This window comes from Vigna radiata, chromosome 6 (assembly GCF_000741045.1).
Source record: "Vigna radiata var. radiata cultivar VC1973A chromosome 6, Vradiata_ver6, whole genome shotgun sequence".
In the NCBI taxonomy this organism is placed as follows: Eukaryota; Viridiplantae; Streptophyta; class Magnoliopsida; order Fabales; family Fabaceae; genus Vigna; species Vigna radiata.
Window position 1 is genome coordinate 6,202,881 of NC_028356.1, and position 18,199 is coordinate 6,221,079.

The following is an 18,199-nucleotide window of genomic DNA, read 5'->3' on the forward strand; positions in this document are numbered from 1 at the left end:
TAGGAGATATAATAAATTTAAAATAAAATATGATTGATTGAAAAATTATTTTAATTGTTTGTTGAATTAAAGTTAATAATATTATTAATTATTAACAGGTATATCCAACATATATCTTTTTACATCTCTTTACTATATTCAACATCTCTCTCCGAACAAAATGAACAGGGCAAAATAAAAAAAAAAATATTGTAAAATGAAAATGTATTTAAACTTTACATCTCAAGGTTATTTACTACAAATATATGCAAGATAATAAATATGCTGAATACAAATATTTTTATTGATAAAATCTGTTCTTCACTTGCCCCAGCGTTTCAAAATATCTATCTATTCACAGTTTATAGCAGCAACACTCACTGCTCCTTCTTCTTCTTCTTCTTCTTCAGGCAACGAAGAGAGTGACAATCTCATATATTATGGTACACTCTCTTTTATCTTACTTCATTTCTTCTGTACTCTCTTTTCATTTTGTTTTTACAATCGTTTTTTTTTTTTTTGAGGGATACGCCCCTATTGTTTTTTGTGATTGCATTCTTCCATTCTCATAAGATTGTTGGTTAATTTTGCAAAAAAATTGAAACTTGTGTTGCTTTAGTAATGATTGACGTTTTTGAAGTTTGAAACACTGAATTAGTGTTGTTGTTGATGATTTAGTATGGAAAAGTAATTTGTTTTGCAATTGTTTGTGTTTAGTTGGTGGAGGTGGTGGTTTGAGATGGATCTCAGGCATTTTAGAAGTGAATTCCTTCCCACAACACTCAACCCATCTTCAACTTACCTTCAACTTTCTCCTCTAAGGCGTTTTTACAAAACCCCAAACCTAAAATTCCAATCAAAAAGACACTTTGCAGTTGTCTCATTCTCCCAAACCCCTAAACCAGTAAGAAGGGAGCTGAGGTGTTACGCTGGTCGTAGCAAGAAGTCTGGTGGTGATGGCTCCTCTGGTGGTCGAATTGAAGGTGCTGCAGAGTTACGGAGTCGATGGAGGCGCATTAATAGTGCAAGAACCAAGAAGTATGCGGAGTCTCTGTTCTACAGACTGAAAAATCCTCATGGTGGTGGGAATTATCCTGATAACTTCACTGAGGATGAGCTCCAACAGATTGGTCTCGGGTATGATCGAATGGTCCGGTTCATGGACAAGGATGACCCGAATTTGCGTCATCCTTATGATTGGTATAAGTATGGCCAATATGGACCCTACTCTTGGCGTGGAGTTGTTGTGGGCGATCCGGTGAGGGGAGGGATCACGGATGAGTGTGTGACGCTGATCAGTGAAGTGAAGGACCATGAGGAGTGGGAGAAGATTGAACAAGCTGAAATGGCTGAAGATTATGGGGAAAAAGTGAAGCAGTTGGATCAAAGTAAATTAAGGTATTTTTGGGTATTTGTAAGGCACCCAAGGTGGAGACTTTCGGAGCGCCCGTGGGAGCAATGGACGCTAGTTTGTGAAGTAGTACTTGAGGCTGGTAAACAGAGATTAGATAAGTGGAATTTGATGGGTAGACTTGGGAACAAGGCTAGGTCGGCGATAGGGCAATGTGCTGCATGGATGAGACCTGATATTGTATATGTGAAGAAGCCGGTGTTCCAGTGTAGGTTTGAGCCTCAGGATGGCTTTTTCAAGCCATTAATTCAACAACTTAACCCTGAAACTGAACAGGATTTTCTTTTTGAGTTGGAAAACGATGATGGTAGTGTTGAGTTGTGTACTTACTATGGCGGGTTGTGTAAGATTGTGAAGGTGAATCAAAAGGCATTTGTCGATGATGTGGTGAATGCGTATGATAAGTTGAGTGATGAGAAAAAGTCAAAATGTTTGGAGTTTCTGTTGAAAAACCATCCAGTGGAATTGTTACATCCATATACAAAGGAGTGGAAGGCTAAGTTGGAAGAGATGGAGCTGGGTTGTGATGCTCCTGATGAAGAGGATGATGCTGTTGATGATCCTGATGATACTGAGATTCTAGATTGGATTGAGGATGAAGGTAGTGATGACAATGCTGATGATGAGGAGGAGGAGGAGGAGGAAGAGGAGCTGAATGATGATGATGATTATGATGATGTTGATCCCTATAAAAACCAAGATCTAGTGATGGACATGGAAGAAAGTGAAGACGGCAAATATGAGGCCATGGAAGAGGATGAGACTGACTTTAATTGGAACGAGGAGTTTGAAAAAGCATTAAGTAGCGGAGATGCAATGGAAAATCTGGCAAGGAAGGCTCTTGAAACCAATAGAAAGCTGACGAAGAAGCAACAAGTGATGAACAAAGTAGAGGAAGAGACAGCAGCCTCAGTAGATGGAGATGAAACTGCCTTGAGAGGAAAGCGAGCAAAGGTGAGTCCAGAAGAATGGAAGTATATTGGGATTGGAAGATGGAGAAAAAGGATTAAGAGAAGCAGAATTCCTCCAGAGCTATTTTTGCGAGCGGTTGTTAGACCTTTCACTTACAGAAATCTTGTAAAAGAGATTGTTTTAACTAGGCATGCAATCTTGGATGGTGAAATTGGTGCACAAGGTTAAGAAATTTTCCTTTTACCTGAAGGCCATATGTTGTGTACTTGTGTAGGAGTGATGCTGACTAGTCTTTAGATGGTTCAGCATTATTCAGTTTCCATCATGTTGTTCAAGTTGAGGAAATAGAATAGACAGAAATTTAGTGAGTTTTCTTTATGCTTATGTAGTTGCTGAAAAGGATGAAGTATACGTCTTACAGCATACAATATCAGTTTTGGACTACTTCAGAAACTACTTCTATTTATTTATACTGGTGTTTCTGTGTATTGCTCCTCTATACTGCCACTGCTTAGTTTTGTTGTTGTTTACTGCCATCCCATTGAATTTGGAACAATGTCCTATCTGTTTATTTTATTATTTTATATTTCTTTTTATTTTTAGCTTTTCTTCACTTGGAAGGATCTTTATTTATTTGTTTATTTATTATCATTATTATTGTTATCATGATCCTGGCTTAATCTAAAGAAGGAGGAAGGCTTGCTTCAGCTTTGTTTGTATAATCTATTAAAATTGGTCCATGAATGGTAAAGATGTTGATTGATTAGTGCTGGATTTTGAATTGGATGGGCCTGTTTGGATAATCTATCAAAATTTGACCTTTTCTCTTTGGGCCATGATCTGGGCTTCAAAAGCCCCCATTACATCTCTGGCCCACAACCTTCCATTCCACTGAACAGTATGGTAGCAGATTCCAATGGTGTGAGTTGTAATTGGACCAGAAAAAAGGAAAACTTACCAATGATTAATCAACAACAGGCAGAGGTTGAGATGGAACCTCCACTTTGTGTTTGACAAGCTACCAGAATCTGATGCTCCCAAGTCCAAGCAAAGTTCATCAAATGTTTTTGTTGTGGGACGAATGGTTTTTCAACTAATATTATTATTATTATTATTATTATTATTATTATTATTATTATTATTATTATTATTATTATTATTATTATTATTATTATTATTCTCCCACTTCCTCATTCCTTACAAACATTATTGTTCCTTGTGGATAGAATATTTAGGTAATCACCAAAAGTGGAACACTCATGGTCAATCTCATCAACAAAAGCCACACAAGTTTTGAACGCGTGTTAACTTACTTTTCGAATATAATCATATCTAATACTTTCCCACTCTTCATAATTTTCCTTTACATTTTCAAGATTTTCAAATGAAAACATATAAATCCTCATGTTTGGTAGAGATTATCACAGAAATTGTCAAAAAGTAAATTTTCCCTTTCAAAAATATTTGATGTAGATTTTGGCTATATAGTTTAATCTATATATATACTTAATCACTTTCGATACTTGTTTATATTAAATGATTTTAATTTAAATCATGAAGAACAAGTTGAAACTCACACGGGGTTTATTGCAATGTCGCTATGATATGTATACATAATTAATTTATAGACTTTGACACAAGTATATAAATAACACACACACACGACACTTTCACCGTCAATAAATTGTGCATCACAACTTCGTATAAAATATCTGAAAAATAATTAACGATAAGGTCATCTATGACTAATATATTAATTTAGTTTTGGTATGGTTTTAACCAAGGAAAATGCATTCTATATGGCTGTTGCAAATTATCCAACCTAATTGAATCACTCAACTAAGCCCATGAAAATGTAATTAAGTTGAATGAATAATTGCAAATTGAATGCAACTTGTTTATATACCTTATGTCAAGGGAAGTTTCCTTAAAAAAGAAATCTTACTAAAGCATGAAGTAATTGCATTTTATGTTGGTCCACCCCTTTTTGCAATTTCAAGTCATTATATTATCCTTGATTTTTAGAAACAGGATGGACCCTATCTTGGATATTTTATGATTTATGATTCAACCCTATAATGCAAATAATTTTTAATGAACACTCTTTGTTGTCTTCTTTGTAACAAAGAAAAAACAAAAAAAAAAAATAGAACAAATTGACAAGCAAAAATATTAAGTAGAAGAAGTATCAAAAGAAAACTAACATGTTGGACATGGAGAAAACACGAGTTTTATATTATTATTTTCTTCTAAAAATGGTAATAATTTTTGGCAACACATAGCAAGTAGAAAGTAAAAGGGATGATGATATTTTGACAACACTTTTTTGACAACTTTTATTACAACGGAACACGTGTCTTCACTTTATTAGTCTATTTAAATTTATGTTTAAAAAAATATTTAAAACAAATCAATCATAAGCTATCATCTATGTGTTGTCAAAAAAGTGTTGTTAAAAAAAGTTTTTTCAAGTAAAAGTAAAGTTTTGGTGGAATGCTTTGGTGTTTATAATATATTTGTGTTGTAAATAACATTGTTTAATAAATTTGAATGAAGGGTTTTTGAAGTATTATTCCCCCCACTTGTGTGCATTATTTCTTACCACATTATTCCTTATGGATAGTATATTTGGGCAATCATCAAAAGTGGAACATTCATAGTCAATCTCATCATAAGAGCCGTGGAAACTTTAGATATATGTTGTTGCAACATACTTGTGGAATAAAAACACATTTCAATAACCTTTTTACAATGCTTTTCATAAAATCAAACAAATGAATTATATTTCTTTTATAAACTAAAATTGAGTTGTGCTCCTTTATTTTTTCTTTTATCTATTTTTCGTTTAACTTAATAAAGCTTAATATTTTGTCTTGAAACAGTTTTAACAATAGTTTTACGATTTAAAAATACCATATAAGTTAAAAATTAATCTAAAAATTAAACGGGGTCCTAATGGTTTATATATTTATTTTTATTCCATTGATTCTTTAGATGAATTTTAGAGAAACGTGTACACTTTCCATTGAATTAGAACATAAGGATGCTATTTCTTCTTTTCTGGTTTTTCTTTTCCTCTTCTGAAAGGGTGCCTAACTCTTGTAAATTTCTTTCAGAAAATTAAATATTGGCACTCTTTTTTTCTCCATTTTGGCCACTTGGTTGTATTTGATTCTGTGTGAAGGGTTTGGATAGGATAATATTATTGCTTCTGATATCTTATCCAATTCTATATATGCCAAACCTGGAATGGAAATGTGGATCATTCATGCCCTTAGCTTACCTTCTGCTTCATGTCTCAACCTTATCCTCATACCAAGCGTTATTTTAGGCTATTCAAACTACAATTACACTCTTCAACAAACCAAAAACCTAGAGATAAATGTGAATTATCAATTTAATGGAGATAATGAGGAATGTACAACATCAATAAAATAAAATGTAAGTCTAATATACACATAAGAAATCAACCACTTTCGACCTAAAATCTTAATATAATATATTTTGTTTCGGTTTATGAAGTTGAAGTTGAGTCTTCTCTTTAACAAAATCATCTAACTCCAAGTAAATCCAAAACTTTTTTATTGTTCACTTAGGAGGCTAGTAAGAATTCCACAATATTAACAATAAATATGTAATGAATATAATCAACCTACCACAGTACCATAAATATATATTTATAGATTTCTAGATTGGTTTCATATTAATACTGATCTAATTACAATCCAATTAATAATGGTCTAATTTAGAATTAACATAATCATTTACAATGTTAATTTCCGTTTAGTTCGACAACTCGGTTATCCAATCAGTTTTTTCTCTTTAGATTTATAAACTGGTCAAATCGTCCCGTTCTTAAATAGGTCAATTTTAATAGGGTTAAATATGTTTTTAGTCCCTATACTTTGGGGCAATTTTGGTTTTAGTCCCTCTCTCAAACTAAGGTATAATTTAGTCCTTCAACTTTAGAAAACTCTGGTTTTGTTCCCTTTTACCAAATTTTTTTAACTTGTTTCAAACGCGTTTCTCAGTTAACATTGAAGCAAAAATGTGTCAAACAGTGTAAACAATCCAAATGCTATAATGAAACGTGCTTGAAACAGCAAATAAAGTTAAAAAAATTTGGTAAAAATGACTAAAATCAAAATTTTCTAAAGTTGAAGGACTAAATTGTACCTTAGTTTGAAAGAGGGACTAAAACCAAAATCGCCCCAAAGTATAAGGACTAAAAACATATTTAACCCATTTTAATACTACTTTTAATCCAAATCTTAAAATAATAAATTTATAAATATTATTTTATATATTATACTAAATTTCTTATTTTGTAACTAACCTTGGTAGAAGTTTTCCATATATATTCCTAGAAAAGTATTTGATTATGTATAAAAAAAAAGTTTGTATGTTTGGAAATTTAGGAAGATCCTAGCGACGTTCTCTAAATTGTTCCCTGTGATGTCTAGAAAGTGGGGAGAAGGAATGAGAAACTGAGAAATTGCATGTGGAAAAACTGGAGTGGTGGAATATTATTGAAGCATGAAAGTGGGGATTCACTACTCAAATATCTCTCATCAGAATTGAGAAATCTACTTATCAAATCATCTCTTATTTTCTTTTCTGCCAACCATCAGAGTTCGTGAAAAAGAAAACAACGACATATTCTTTCTTTTTTCAAAAATCTGCTAAACATTTCAGATATTTTCTTTGATTTTATTTTCTGGGTGTTTAAATACTTTACTGTTGTATCGCTTCGATTGGGTTAATTTGTTTCTTTCTGGAACTTTAAAATTAACAGATAGAAAAATGTTATGAAAACAAATGAATAGATGCTTTGAAAATTTCCATAGTTTGGTGAAGGTTTATCGGAAATTACAATTTTCACCCTGCTCTTGATTTAAAATGCTTACTAGTATTTAATTACAATCACATGGACTCATGGAATGTGCGCCACGTAACACCTTCATTTTCTACCCTTTTTGTCGTCTATAACAAAAATCCAAAGAATGAAGGTTTGGGGCGGTTGATTAGAACATTCAATTAATTATAATAATTCCTTTTATTGTTCAGGAATCAGGATCATCTCTCCTCAAATCAACCACCACCACGCTCACATTGTCGGAACTGTGCCTCACCAACGCCAACTTCGTCAGCAGAATGGAGGCGTCGGAGCACGCCTTGTCGGAGCACTCCACTGCCGACTCCCTCCCCGGAGACGCCGCCGCCTTCTGCGCGTTTAGACACATCCGGGCCACCTTACACGCCGTGTCGTTTTGCACCGTGTCCCAAAGCCCGTCGCTCCCTATTATCAAACACTCATCCTCTTCACTCCGTTCCGTTATCGTTACCTCCGGTTCCGAAATTACATACGGCTTCAGATAGTTGTCTCCTGCACAACACAACAAAACACAACACGAGGTTCATTAATCCTTCCGAACAATCCTCTCCACTGTGCTATAATGCGCAGCGCATGTATTTGTATGTGTAATTTGTAAAGAAAGAAAAGCTTGTTATAGTACCTATAGCTCTTGACATGGCCAAGACCCCAAGCACTCTAGGCCCGTCCCAATATATCACGCGCCCGCCCGCATCTTGGATCCGAAGCAACTCGTCGGGTCGATCCGGCTGTTAAAAATGGATACCAAAACAAACAAAAAAAAGGTTTGATTGTTAGTGCAAGTGTTCCACAAACACCAAAGTTTTCCCCTCCACTAACCCTCAGTGGATCCACCACAATAATCCTAAACGATTCACGCGTGTCAGGAACGCGCCAGCCATATCAATTCAGATCCTAAACCCATAAACTCTAAATTATTATTACCTTATGGTCGTCGGAGAGCGGAACGGGTGCACTGTTCCGGCAGAGCACGGCGCGTGAGTCGCCGCAGTTGGCCACGATGATCTTTTCCGACGTGACGACGGCGACGACCGCGGTGGAGCCGACGGCATCGCAGCGCGGGGTCTGAAGCTCGCACCTGCATGCGCGAGTCTCATTGGTTCTGCTCCACCTTTGCACCTCGTCGTCCATTCGAGCGAAACTCTTCTTCATCGTCGATTCCCATTCCAAATTCTCTTTCGCTTTTTGAATCTCCTCCTTCACTATCTCGTGTAACCTCTCCTTGCACATAGTCGCCACCTGTACAAAACAACACAGTAACTTGTTAACAAACAAGATCCCAGAAAAATAAAACGTATCGTAATTTCAATTTGTACAACTACAGTTTACAGTTTATAGTTTATTTACGTGTGAGCATCCGTGGCCGTCAAAAACAGCGAAGAAATGAAACCCTTTCTGATCTTCATCACGACTTTCCTGGCAAAACGAGGGATGCACTGAAACTGCGTCTTCCATGTCCCTCCTCCTGCCACAAACCGAGGTTACCCCATACTTCGGACACACCTCTTGGACCACACCCGTTGTCGAGTCCAAAGTAGCAACCTTCGAACAATTCGTAAGCGAGACATCCTCGACTTCCTTCGATTCAGAACTCTGAATCGCGTTTTCACACTCCCGCGCCGGAGAAGCGCGCTGATCCAGCTTCTGGCGCTTCCGAGGATTCTCCGGCGCCGGGATTGCCACTCCGGCGATGTATTTTAAAGGCAGTTGGTCCAAACTCCGGCGAGAGAAAGGGCGCGAGGTAGGCTTGGTCGGAGAAGAAGTCTCTCCGGCCTCTCCAACAACGCCGCAACAAATCCCAGCCATCCAAAACGAAACACACTGATTGAATCCGTGTAATTTTGCTTTCACCAGCGAATTCTTCTTCGATTCTCGAGAAGAAAAGAGGGAAAATTAGAAGACAGTAGAGAACGGTATTATTGCTGTGGTAAGATATGATACGATAGACACACGAAACGCACGTTCAATTGAGATTGGTTTGGGGTAGAAGGTTTTGTAGAGAGGGAAGAGGAACCGGGCAGGCACGTGGGGGCCACAGAGCTGCCCGTCACCGTCACGGGCATCACCCGACACGTACAGTTGGAATGACGTCGAACCATTTAATACCCACATGCAATCCCAACCCTTCATCGTATCGTCCTCTACCTCTGATTCCTACACGTGGTCCTGTCCTTTGTGCTTCTACACGTGGACCAATTACAACTCCCCACGCTAGGACCAAACTTGTTCCTTTTCTGACACGCATATGGTCCTTTCCCCTTTCTCTCACACACCCCCTCAAATTTTCTCCTTTGCATTTTTTTCTCTCTTTTAGGTGTCACCCCTGCCGATGCTACCACGTGGCGACATCGTAGAATATGAGATTCTTGTCTGATTCTCTCATCTCCCATCGTTGACGCCTCACGCCAAACCCTCCTGTCTTCATTCATGGTTTTTCTTTTCATTCAATTTCCTTTCATCATATTATAAATGCAAAATATCTGTCTACTTTTCTAACTCAGTCACTGATATCTATTACTATAAAAAATAGATTTTTCACAATTTTTCATATTTATTTTTTAAATAGAACATCTCTAAGTAACTTTTCAATTGAAACATTTCAAAATATATTTATTCCATTTTCAACACATCAAAATGTCCTTATTATCAATTGGAAGAAAAGAAAATAAAGATATAACTCAAACAAACTTTAAATTTTTCTGGTATTTTCATATAATTTCCTCTTAACTAATAAGTAAAAAGTTAATGAAAATAATTAAGCATAATGAAAAATTGAGATAATATAAAGTTAGTTGAAATAAATGTAAAAAGTGGAGATGTTAGTGAATGTGTGTGTGATGCGTGGGTTGGGCGTTGGTTCCAATTGTCGAATGAAAAAGGTTGTAAGTAAGAATGAAAATGAAAACACGTGTAGGATTGCATGTGAAACATGATTGACCCTTGCACCAATACCTTAGCTTCCTCAAATTATTAAGAGGACGCGTGTCCAATACTTAGGTGCGTTTCAAACCACCCTCTTTCTTCTTCAACTTCTCCTTTCACACATTCACCTTTATACTTAATTAAAAACAATAAAATTACTAATTAATATTTTTATAAATATTCACGTTATGAAAATAAATATCAACATTTCTTTTTTACATTAAATACTGCAGAAAACAGTTCTTGTTATTAAATAAGTAATGATATTTTACTTAAAAAATAATTCATGAATCTGGACGAGTGAAAAGAAACTCATACAAACAGACAAACAAATTTATACATATAAAAAAACATTACTTACGGTAGGTGTACAGTTCATTTACAAATACTATTTGTAAATGTATTTCTCAACATATTATTTAAAATTAATTAATATATTTTTAATATTATGTTTAACCTTATATTTCAATTAAAGATCACAAAAAAAAATCAATTTGACAAGTCAGGATGTAGTTTATCTAACTTGATTTGTGAAGTCTTTGCAAATTAGTTGTTATAATGGGTTTACAGCTAATCGATCAGATATAGTGACACATTGAAGTAAGAGAATCGAGTGATTGATGTGTCAGAAAACACTTTATAATCTTTCGATTTCAATTAAGGTACAATTAATGTCATAACGATTGATTGTGTCAGAACATAATTAAGGTACAATTAATGTCATAACGATTACTGTTAAACAGTTAAGATTTGCATTAATTATATTTAAAAGGTGAATTAATTGGTCGGATTCTTATAAACTCTATAAACAGGGTTCTAATGTCGAGTAAACTCACTTGTACTTGCTATTGAATTACTAAAGGCAGAGAGACTTCAGCGTAGAAGAACAAGGAGTAAGGAGAACGTTCGGCGGCGACAAGAACTCTTCAGACGATTATCCTCGTCTTATTTCAGAAAAAACACTAATCTTGAAGATCAATCGGATCACTGTGTCAGTGTAACTTCATTAAAAAATTAGAAATCAACAATTTTGTTAAAGTCTAATTTAATTCGACCAGAGTCTAATATAATTTGATCGAAATTTAATAAAATTTGTTAAAAATTTAAAACATTCAAGATAATAATTTTTTAAGTCTGAACAGTTCGTCATTAATCTATTTTAATATAAAAAATGAAAAAATTCCATTCATTTTTATGTTCAATAATGTAATAACATATCAAATAAAGTTGTAAATATCAACTCATTTTTAATTGATAGACTAATACAACCTAATTAATTTTTGACAAATCAATATCAAATTTTATCATCCCTTAATTTCAACGTATCTTTTTGCTAATATACATTGCCAAAACAATGTCCGGTTTTATAAGCAGTATTTGGCGCATAAATTTTTTATAACTTGAAATGGTAGTTTATGGTTCTCTATATTTTATATTTTTTTTCATATATTTATTAATTTAGAAGGTAAGTTTCTATTATACTTTTCCCCTTTTGATAATAGCACCTATTGGTGCTTTTAGAATTTTCAAATTAATGTTAGTTTTTGCCGTCTATTTGCATCTTACGAAAAGAACACTAACTATTTTTTGAAGACGGTCGTTGGATGTCTGACACCTGTGACACATGTCAGTTTGTGGTCCAATCAACGTGGAGGAATATCTATACAGCTGTGACTCATACACTCATTCACGCTCTTCAATAAACAATAAGTCTCTGATATTATAAGAAGATGAATATATAAAAAAATAATATTTTAACAACATTTTTTATAATATTTTAATATTATTTATGTGTCATTTTATTGTTTATATTAATATTTGATTATTATTATTAATTATATAATAATTTTGAATCAATAATCACACACAAATAATGTTAACATGTTATAAAAAAAATATTTTAAAATATTCTTATTCTATATAAAACGTCTTTGAAGTCGTTGATTTTTATAAGTGAAACCATCAAAGTCCACATATTTTATAATTAATGAACATAGTTTTATCACATGATGACTCATACGTCTGCCAAACACTGAAGCATGAGGGCCATGAAATAAAATATAATATATGCAATAATACAACCCTAAACCTAAATATATGCTATGTAAGACCATTCTTTGGCATATTCTCGACTTTCTAATGTTCTTTTCAAAAGCTACATCATAATTAGCAATCTTTTGGAAGTTATAATTATTCAAACATATGATACACAAAAATATCTTAAATAAGATTATGAGTTACAAAAATAATTATTATTTTTTAATTTACGAAGACTATACCTGTATTAAAATATGAATAAAAGATGCATTCAAAACTAAGACGCAAAACAACATCTATGGTATGGTTCTTGCAGGTGATTTTTTTTTCTATGTTGTTTTTGTATTAAATATATTTGTAATTTTAAATTTGAAGCAAAAACATTGTTTGATTTAAATATTAAGAAATATGGAAAATATGACTTAATGGCCCACATGTAAGCCCATGGCCCAGAAAGTAAGAAGTTGAACTTGAATCTGGTTTCTTGGCATCTGAAGGCAAATGCATGCAACACGAAAGAGCAGTCACAAAATTGGTTGAATTTAGGTTATTCTATCAATGAAACCTAAATGCGAGAGGTTATATCATGAAGATTTCAATTAGGGTTCTTTTACAATTAGTTATAAAATTTACGTTTAAAGTAAGTAGCTAGCTATGAATTTTTTTCTTTAATTCATCCTGTGACTGATATAATATTTTTCCATTTAAGTGAATATAATGTAAATGAGTAGATCAATTTTAATAATTATATTATTATTATTATTATTATTATTATTATTGGTTGATTAAGCACCTGAATTACCTTGTTTGAGAAAAATGTATAATTCATTTCTTATAAATGTATAATTATGATTATCCCATCTAACTCAAGTTGTGACTGAGCAACAAATTACACTTGTTACACAAATTCCACTAAATGTTTATCACAGATTTCACTATAGGTTTCTTCGTAGTCTTTATCATAAACTCTATCATAAATTTTACCATAGACTATATAACTTGAAGTAAACAGCTTTAATCCTATTTTATTTCACGATAATATCGATAAAAAAGTATTTTATTTTTGTTGAAACTTATAATTTTTAAATATAAGTTTAATTACAAAATAAAAATATTTACAAAATTTAATTTAAATTTTAAAATAAGATGAGATATGAAAAAATGTTATAATTATAGTGCCTATAGCTGTCATTTGTGGAAGTTTCTTCCAGAACCAATGATACGTGTAATATATTGATAGGTCTGTTTAGTTTCTTTTTTCACTGTCAAAAGACTCCTAATACATAGCACACACGTGCTAGGTCTCTGGATTTGTCAGTTCTTCTCTACACTCTGAACAACTGCTCTGAATCCACATAAATACTGCACTTTACACTCTTTTTTACCCAAAATCCATAACAAAAACAACTTCCTCAAACACTACCATCTTCATTCTAACAATAACACATTACAATATTATCATTTCTTTTCTAAATTTAATTAATTTACTTTTTGATGGAACCAATTTTTAAAATATTTTTAACTCGGCTTGTGAATAAGTTAAAATTTGGAATTTACTTTCAATATTAATGATTTAATATGCTTTTAGTCTCAAACTAAAAATAGAAATTAATTTGATTAATTTTTTATTAGTCAAAATTTTGATAATTAATATTAATAATAATTTATAAATCAATTCATAAATTATTTTAATTATTAATAATTTTTACTTTATAAGTTAATATTTAAATTGGTTATTATAATAATTTATTATTTTTTGCCATTAAAATTGATTATTATTTAAAGAATTCTTTTTAGTATTATTTAAAGAGAAATTTGATGTGATAAGTCATTGAAAACATTGTTTTTCCGTAGAGAAATTGGGATAAACCTTTTGCATATTTTTCTTCTAATATATTTGGTTGTAAGAAAAAATAAAAGTCATTGGGGAATGGTAAAAAAGGGAAGATACGATAAATTAATTAATTTTGTTAGAATTGATTTAATATATGTAAATGAATTTAAGCATCTATCATTTTTATACAATTGATTTATATGATACTTTTTTATTGTAAAGTAATCTCTAATTATATATATATATATATATATATATATATATATATACCCTTTGTGTTGTGATAAGTTATGCATACAAAGATATTACATATAAACTAATTTATTAAGAAGTAGATTTTACATTTAATTTAATTCAAAAAATTATTTTATTAAACGAGAATTATGTTTATATATATATATATATTAAACGTGAAATTAAATATTTGAAAATGATTTAATATGAACATGATAATTGATAAAATAATAAATTGAATATATATAAAATTTGGTTAAAATAGATATTAAACAGTAATTTTAATATTATATTAAAAAATAAGTTTTAAACTTAATTTGAACTTAACTTAAAAAATAATGAAATTTGCTATGTATACTTTTAAATTGATGTGTTTTGATCGGTGATGCATACAATATGCGATGATGCATGGGAAGCTAGGTAGAAGAAGGTGAATTCCCCTGGTAAGGTATACATCATCAATGCCTCTCAATCTGTGACGTTGTTTCTTCTGTTCGGAGATCTAATAATGAAATAAAACAACACAGCATGCACAAGTCAAAAGTATGGAGAAAGTTTCCATTGAGATGAACAGCACAGACTGTGACGCCGCCGTGTCTGTCATAATAAGGTGGCTACCACTGTTTTTGAGTTACAATAATTACGACACTCTTCACCTTCCAAAACATATGCCAAATACTCACCTTTTTAGCCTACCAGTGAAAAATTGAAATTAAGATGATAATGATAATCAAATTAGTAAAAGTTAAAAAATATGATTATATATTACGGTGAAAACACTTAAACATATATAACTTTTTGTTCGTTATCTTTCTGTTCATTTCTACCTGTACCATGCAAAGTTTAACAGCTAAGGACAACACGTGTATACATCCTTCCATGAGAAAAAACAAAGACAGAGACACGTACGTTTACAAGGCCTACGATCTTTGTTCTGTGTTTCTGCATACGTCACTGTGATGTTTACAACATTAATTATCGGTTGTACAATAGTATATTCAATTTGAATCCGTGTGGTTAGTTGAGTTTTTGGACGCGTTAATGTGGGAAGTAGCTGAAGATTCATGGAAACTTTAGAGGGTGTTTGTTTGGGGTCAGATAAGGAAGTAACAATTTGAGAGTAAGAGAATACGGGGATTATAGGATGTAAGACTTTTAGATCTCTAAGATTACTGGATTTAAGAGCTGAGAGAAGAAAAAAATTAACGAGATGTAAGAATTTTTATATATATTTTTTTTAATTAGACGATTTTGAGGTGATGGAGATAAAAATGTAATTATATTCTCATTACTTATCATAGCATCTTTTGATTTTTTTTTTTTTTAGATATTTTTAAGAGTGTGAGATTCTTGAATACATAAGGAAGAGTGATTTTGAGGTGAGTTATTGTGCTAGGTGTGTGTGGTGCATGGTTCATGGTTAACAACCCTCGACTAGATTATATGTTGTGAGATTACATCATCACGAAATCATGACTTTTAGTTATGGTTGGAAATTAAAGAAAGAGGAACATTCTACAAAAGAGAATCGATTTTCATACAAGCTGAAATCGATTTCATGGTCAATGCAATTGGAATCGATTCTATTGAGGCCGCACTCGATTCTATGAATATGAAGAAAGAGTGGGAGTCCATTCCAATATGCTTAGAATTAGATAAGCTACGTGTCTAATTGGTTCTAACATTGTGTTTGTGTATTGTAAATTTGTAACAATGTTATATTAAAATTCAAGTGTCGATACAAAGAAAAAAAAAGAAAACAAGGACAATAAAAAGTCAACCACCATGTTTTCAGACTGTTTTGTTGACCTCAGCCAATGTTTATTAAGCTTGACTAGATGTCGTTGAACTCGACAAAGACATTATGGAACTCGATTAAATACGGTTATGGAGACTTTGTGGTTGTAGTGGTGAAGTGTCGATGACTGTGAAAACTCTTTTTATGGATACATTATGAGAAAATGCAATTGTCCTTGGTTGTTGGACTACCATGACTTTAGTATTCATGATTTTGGTTTTAATCAATGTTAGTATTCATGATTTTGGTTTTAATCAATGTAATAAGATTAAATCAAATGCATTGCAAACACTAGGCATGAATATAAAAATGCTTCAAAATGCATGCATGAGTTAAGTAAAGATGATTAGTTTAGTTATTTAATTTATGGGTCTAGGTTTGTGTATCAAGAATATTATGTAAAAATTATAATCATTTGTAGTATTCTTAGGTTTGAATATCAAGATTATGTAAAAATATATAATCATTTGTAGTATTCTTATTAATGACATACGTATGCTCAGTTAACTTAATAATTTAATTACGTTTTAATATAAATAATTATTTAATTATATCATAAAGTTTATTGACTTTTGTTTATATTCATAATATCAAGTAAATGAAATTCAAAGAACATAAATGGAAGTCTTCAAAGAAAAGATGATAAAGATACTTGTTATGATCTCAACCAGTATAAAAAGTAATATCAATTCTAGAATTGTATAAAAAATTAATATTTTTTATATTTCTTATTTCTATACTGATTTAAGAATTATATAATTTTTTTAACCAATATAAAAAATCTTTTCTAAGTGGCTTTCACAATGTCCTAATTTTGAATGAAAAAACACTTAATTAATTTAATTAGATTGTTTAAAATAAACAAGTGCAATATCAGTTCATAGTTATTCGATGTATATAATTAAGTTGTGCAAGCAAACTATTAGAATATTAAATTAAAATTATTCAAAAATAAATTATTACAACAATAACAAAAGTTATTATGTGCATATAATTAAGTCGTTTAAAATAAACAGCTACAACATCACATCACAGTTATTTTTTATATACCTAATTCGTTCTAAGTAAATGACTAAATAAATGAATCTAGGAATTTCACTACATTTAACTAATAGTTTAAGGTAAACAATTAAACATCAAACCATAAATATTTGATGTGGGTAAATGACTGGAAAATAAAGTAATCCAAAGTTCATTGATTATACATTGACTATATGGTTGGATGAAAATGTTTCACCAAAATTAAATACAAAATTGCAACCTAAACTAGTCAAACAAAAATATTAGTTTACACACAAAGTCAAACAAGTGTATTAAGCTAAAAAGTACTTCAGTTTGAAAAAGTTATATAAAAGCTGCAAAAACTTGACCTTATTCATCCTAAAAAAACGTAGAACTAATAGTAAATTTACCTAAAACAAGTACTCGAATTTGAAGTTTGGAAAACTTTACCCATTAGAAGATTATTCAAATATTAATTAGTTAATTATAAATAACAAACTTATTACTCTTTTATAAAAAGTAAAAAGTGTATAAGCACATATATAAAAAGTAATCACTTATTTTTAATACTGTTATATAGTTTCTATTCTGTTCTATTATAAAAAGTTGTTATTGACTTTGTACATTGAAAAATATTTTACAAATTTCTTAAACAAATAACCCAACTTCCAGACGTAAATTTGGAAAGAATTACCTGAAATATTTCAGTATTTTGAGTTAAAAGTAATAATAATTATTTATATGAGTTGGACTAATATTATGCATATTGCATTTTTTCAATAATCTTGTCTCAAAATATTGTAGAAATATAAATGTAATGGCCACGTCTCATGCGTAAAAAGAACGCTTTTTCAGTAATAAGACGAGTTATTATTAATTACTTAGTAGAGATTTATAGTGTTAGTTACGTGGAATGTATGTATGTCAAGTAACTTTTAACTGTCAATTAATTTCACTATCTTTCACCACTTTAATACCTTAAACTTTATTCTTCCCCTATTATTTTTATTTATTCATATTTAATATGAATGTTCGATATTTTATATATATTTATTAGTGAAGTATTTAATTTATAAAATAATAATATTTTCACAATGATTTATAAATTTTTATGTTAACAACTTTATATATATATATATATATATATATATATATATATATATATATATATATATA

The 18,199-nt window shown here is 31.3% G+C and overlaps 2 protein-coding genes across 2 annotated transcripts; one reads left to right on the forward strand and one right to left on the reverse strand.

Annotated features, from left to right (window-relative positions):
• The first annotated feature begins 286 nt into the window (after positions 1 to 286).
• LOC106765313 lies at positions 287 to 2,878 on the forward strand. The gene is made up of 2 exons (XM_014649889.2): positions 287 to 422; positions 697 to 2,878. The coding sequence occupies exon 2, from the start codon at positions 719 to 721 to the stop codon at positions 2,528 to 2,530; it is 1,812 nt and encodes a 603-aa protein (XP_014505375.1). The 5' UTR covers positions 287 to 422; positions 697 to 718; the 3' UTR covers positions 2,531 to 2,878.
• Positions 2,879 to 7,123: 4,245 nt separating this feature from the next.
• On the reverse strand, positions 7,124 to 9,175 carry LOC106762938 (protein phosphatase 2C 37). Its single transcript, XM_014647065.2, has 4 exons — positions 8,544 to 9,175; positions 8,121 to 8,435; positions 7,819 to 7,924; positions 7,124 to 7,688 (listed from the first exon to the last, which is right to left on the reverse strand). The coding sequence occupies exons 1-4, from the start codon at positions 9,000 to 9,002 to the stop codon at positions 7,366 to 7,368; spliced, it is 1,203 nt and encodes a 400-aa protein (XP_014502551.1). The 5' UTR covers positions 9,003 to 9,175; the 3' UTR covers positions 7,124 to 7,365.
• Positions 9,176 to 18,199: the final 9,024 nt, after the last annotated feature.

Coding starts and splice junctions, on each gene's coding strand:
- LOC106765313 (XM_014649889.2), top strand. CDS start 719: ATGGATCTCAGGCATTTTAGAAGTGAATTCCTTCCCACAACACTCAAC.
- LOC106762938 (XM_014647065.2), bottom strand. CDS start 9,002: ATGGCTGGGATTTGTTGCGGCGTTGTTGGAGAGGCCGGAGAGACTTCT. Junction 8,436..8,543: donor ACGGCCACGGATGCTCACAC/GTAAATAAACTA, acceptor TGTTTTGTACAG/GTGGCGACTATGTGCAAGGA. Junction 7,689..7,818: donor GGCCATGTCAAGAGCTATAG/GTACTATAACAA, acceptor TGTGTTGTGCAG/GAGACAACTATCTGAAGCCG.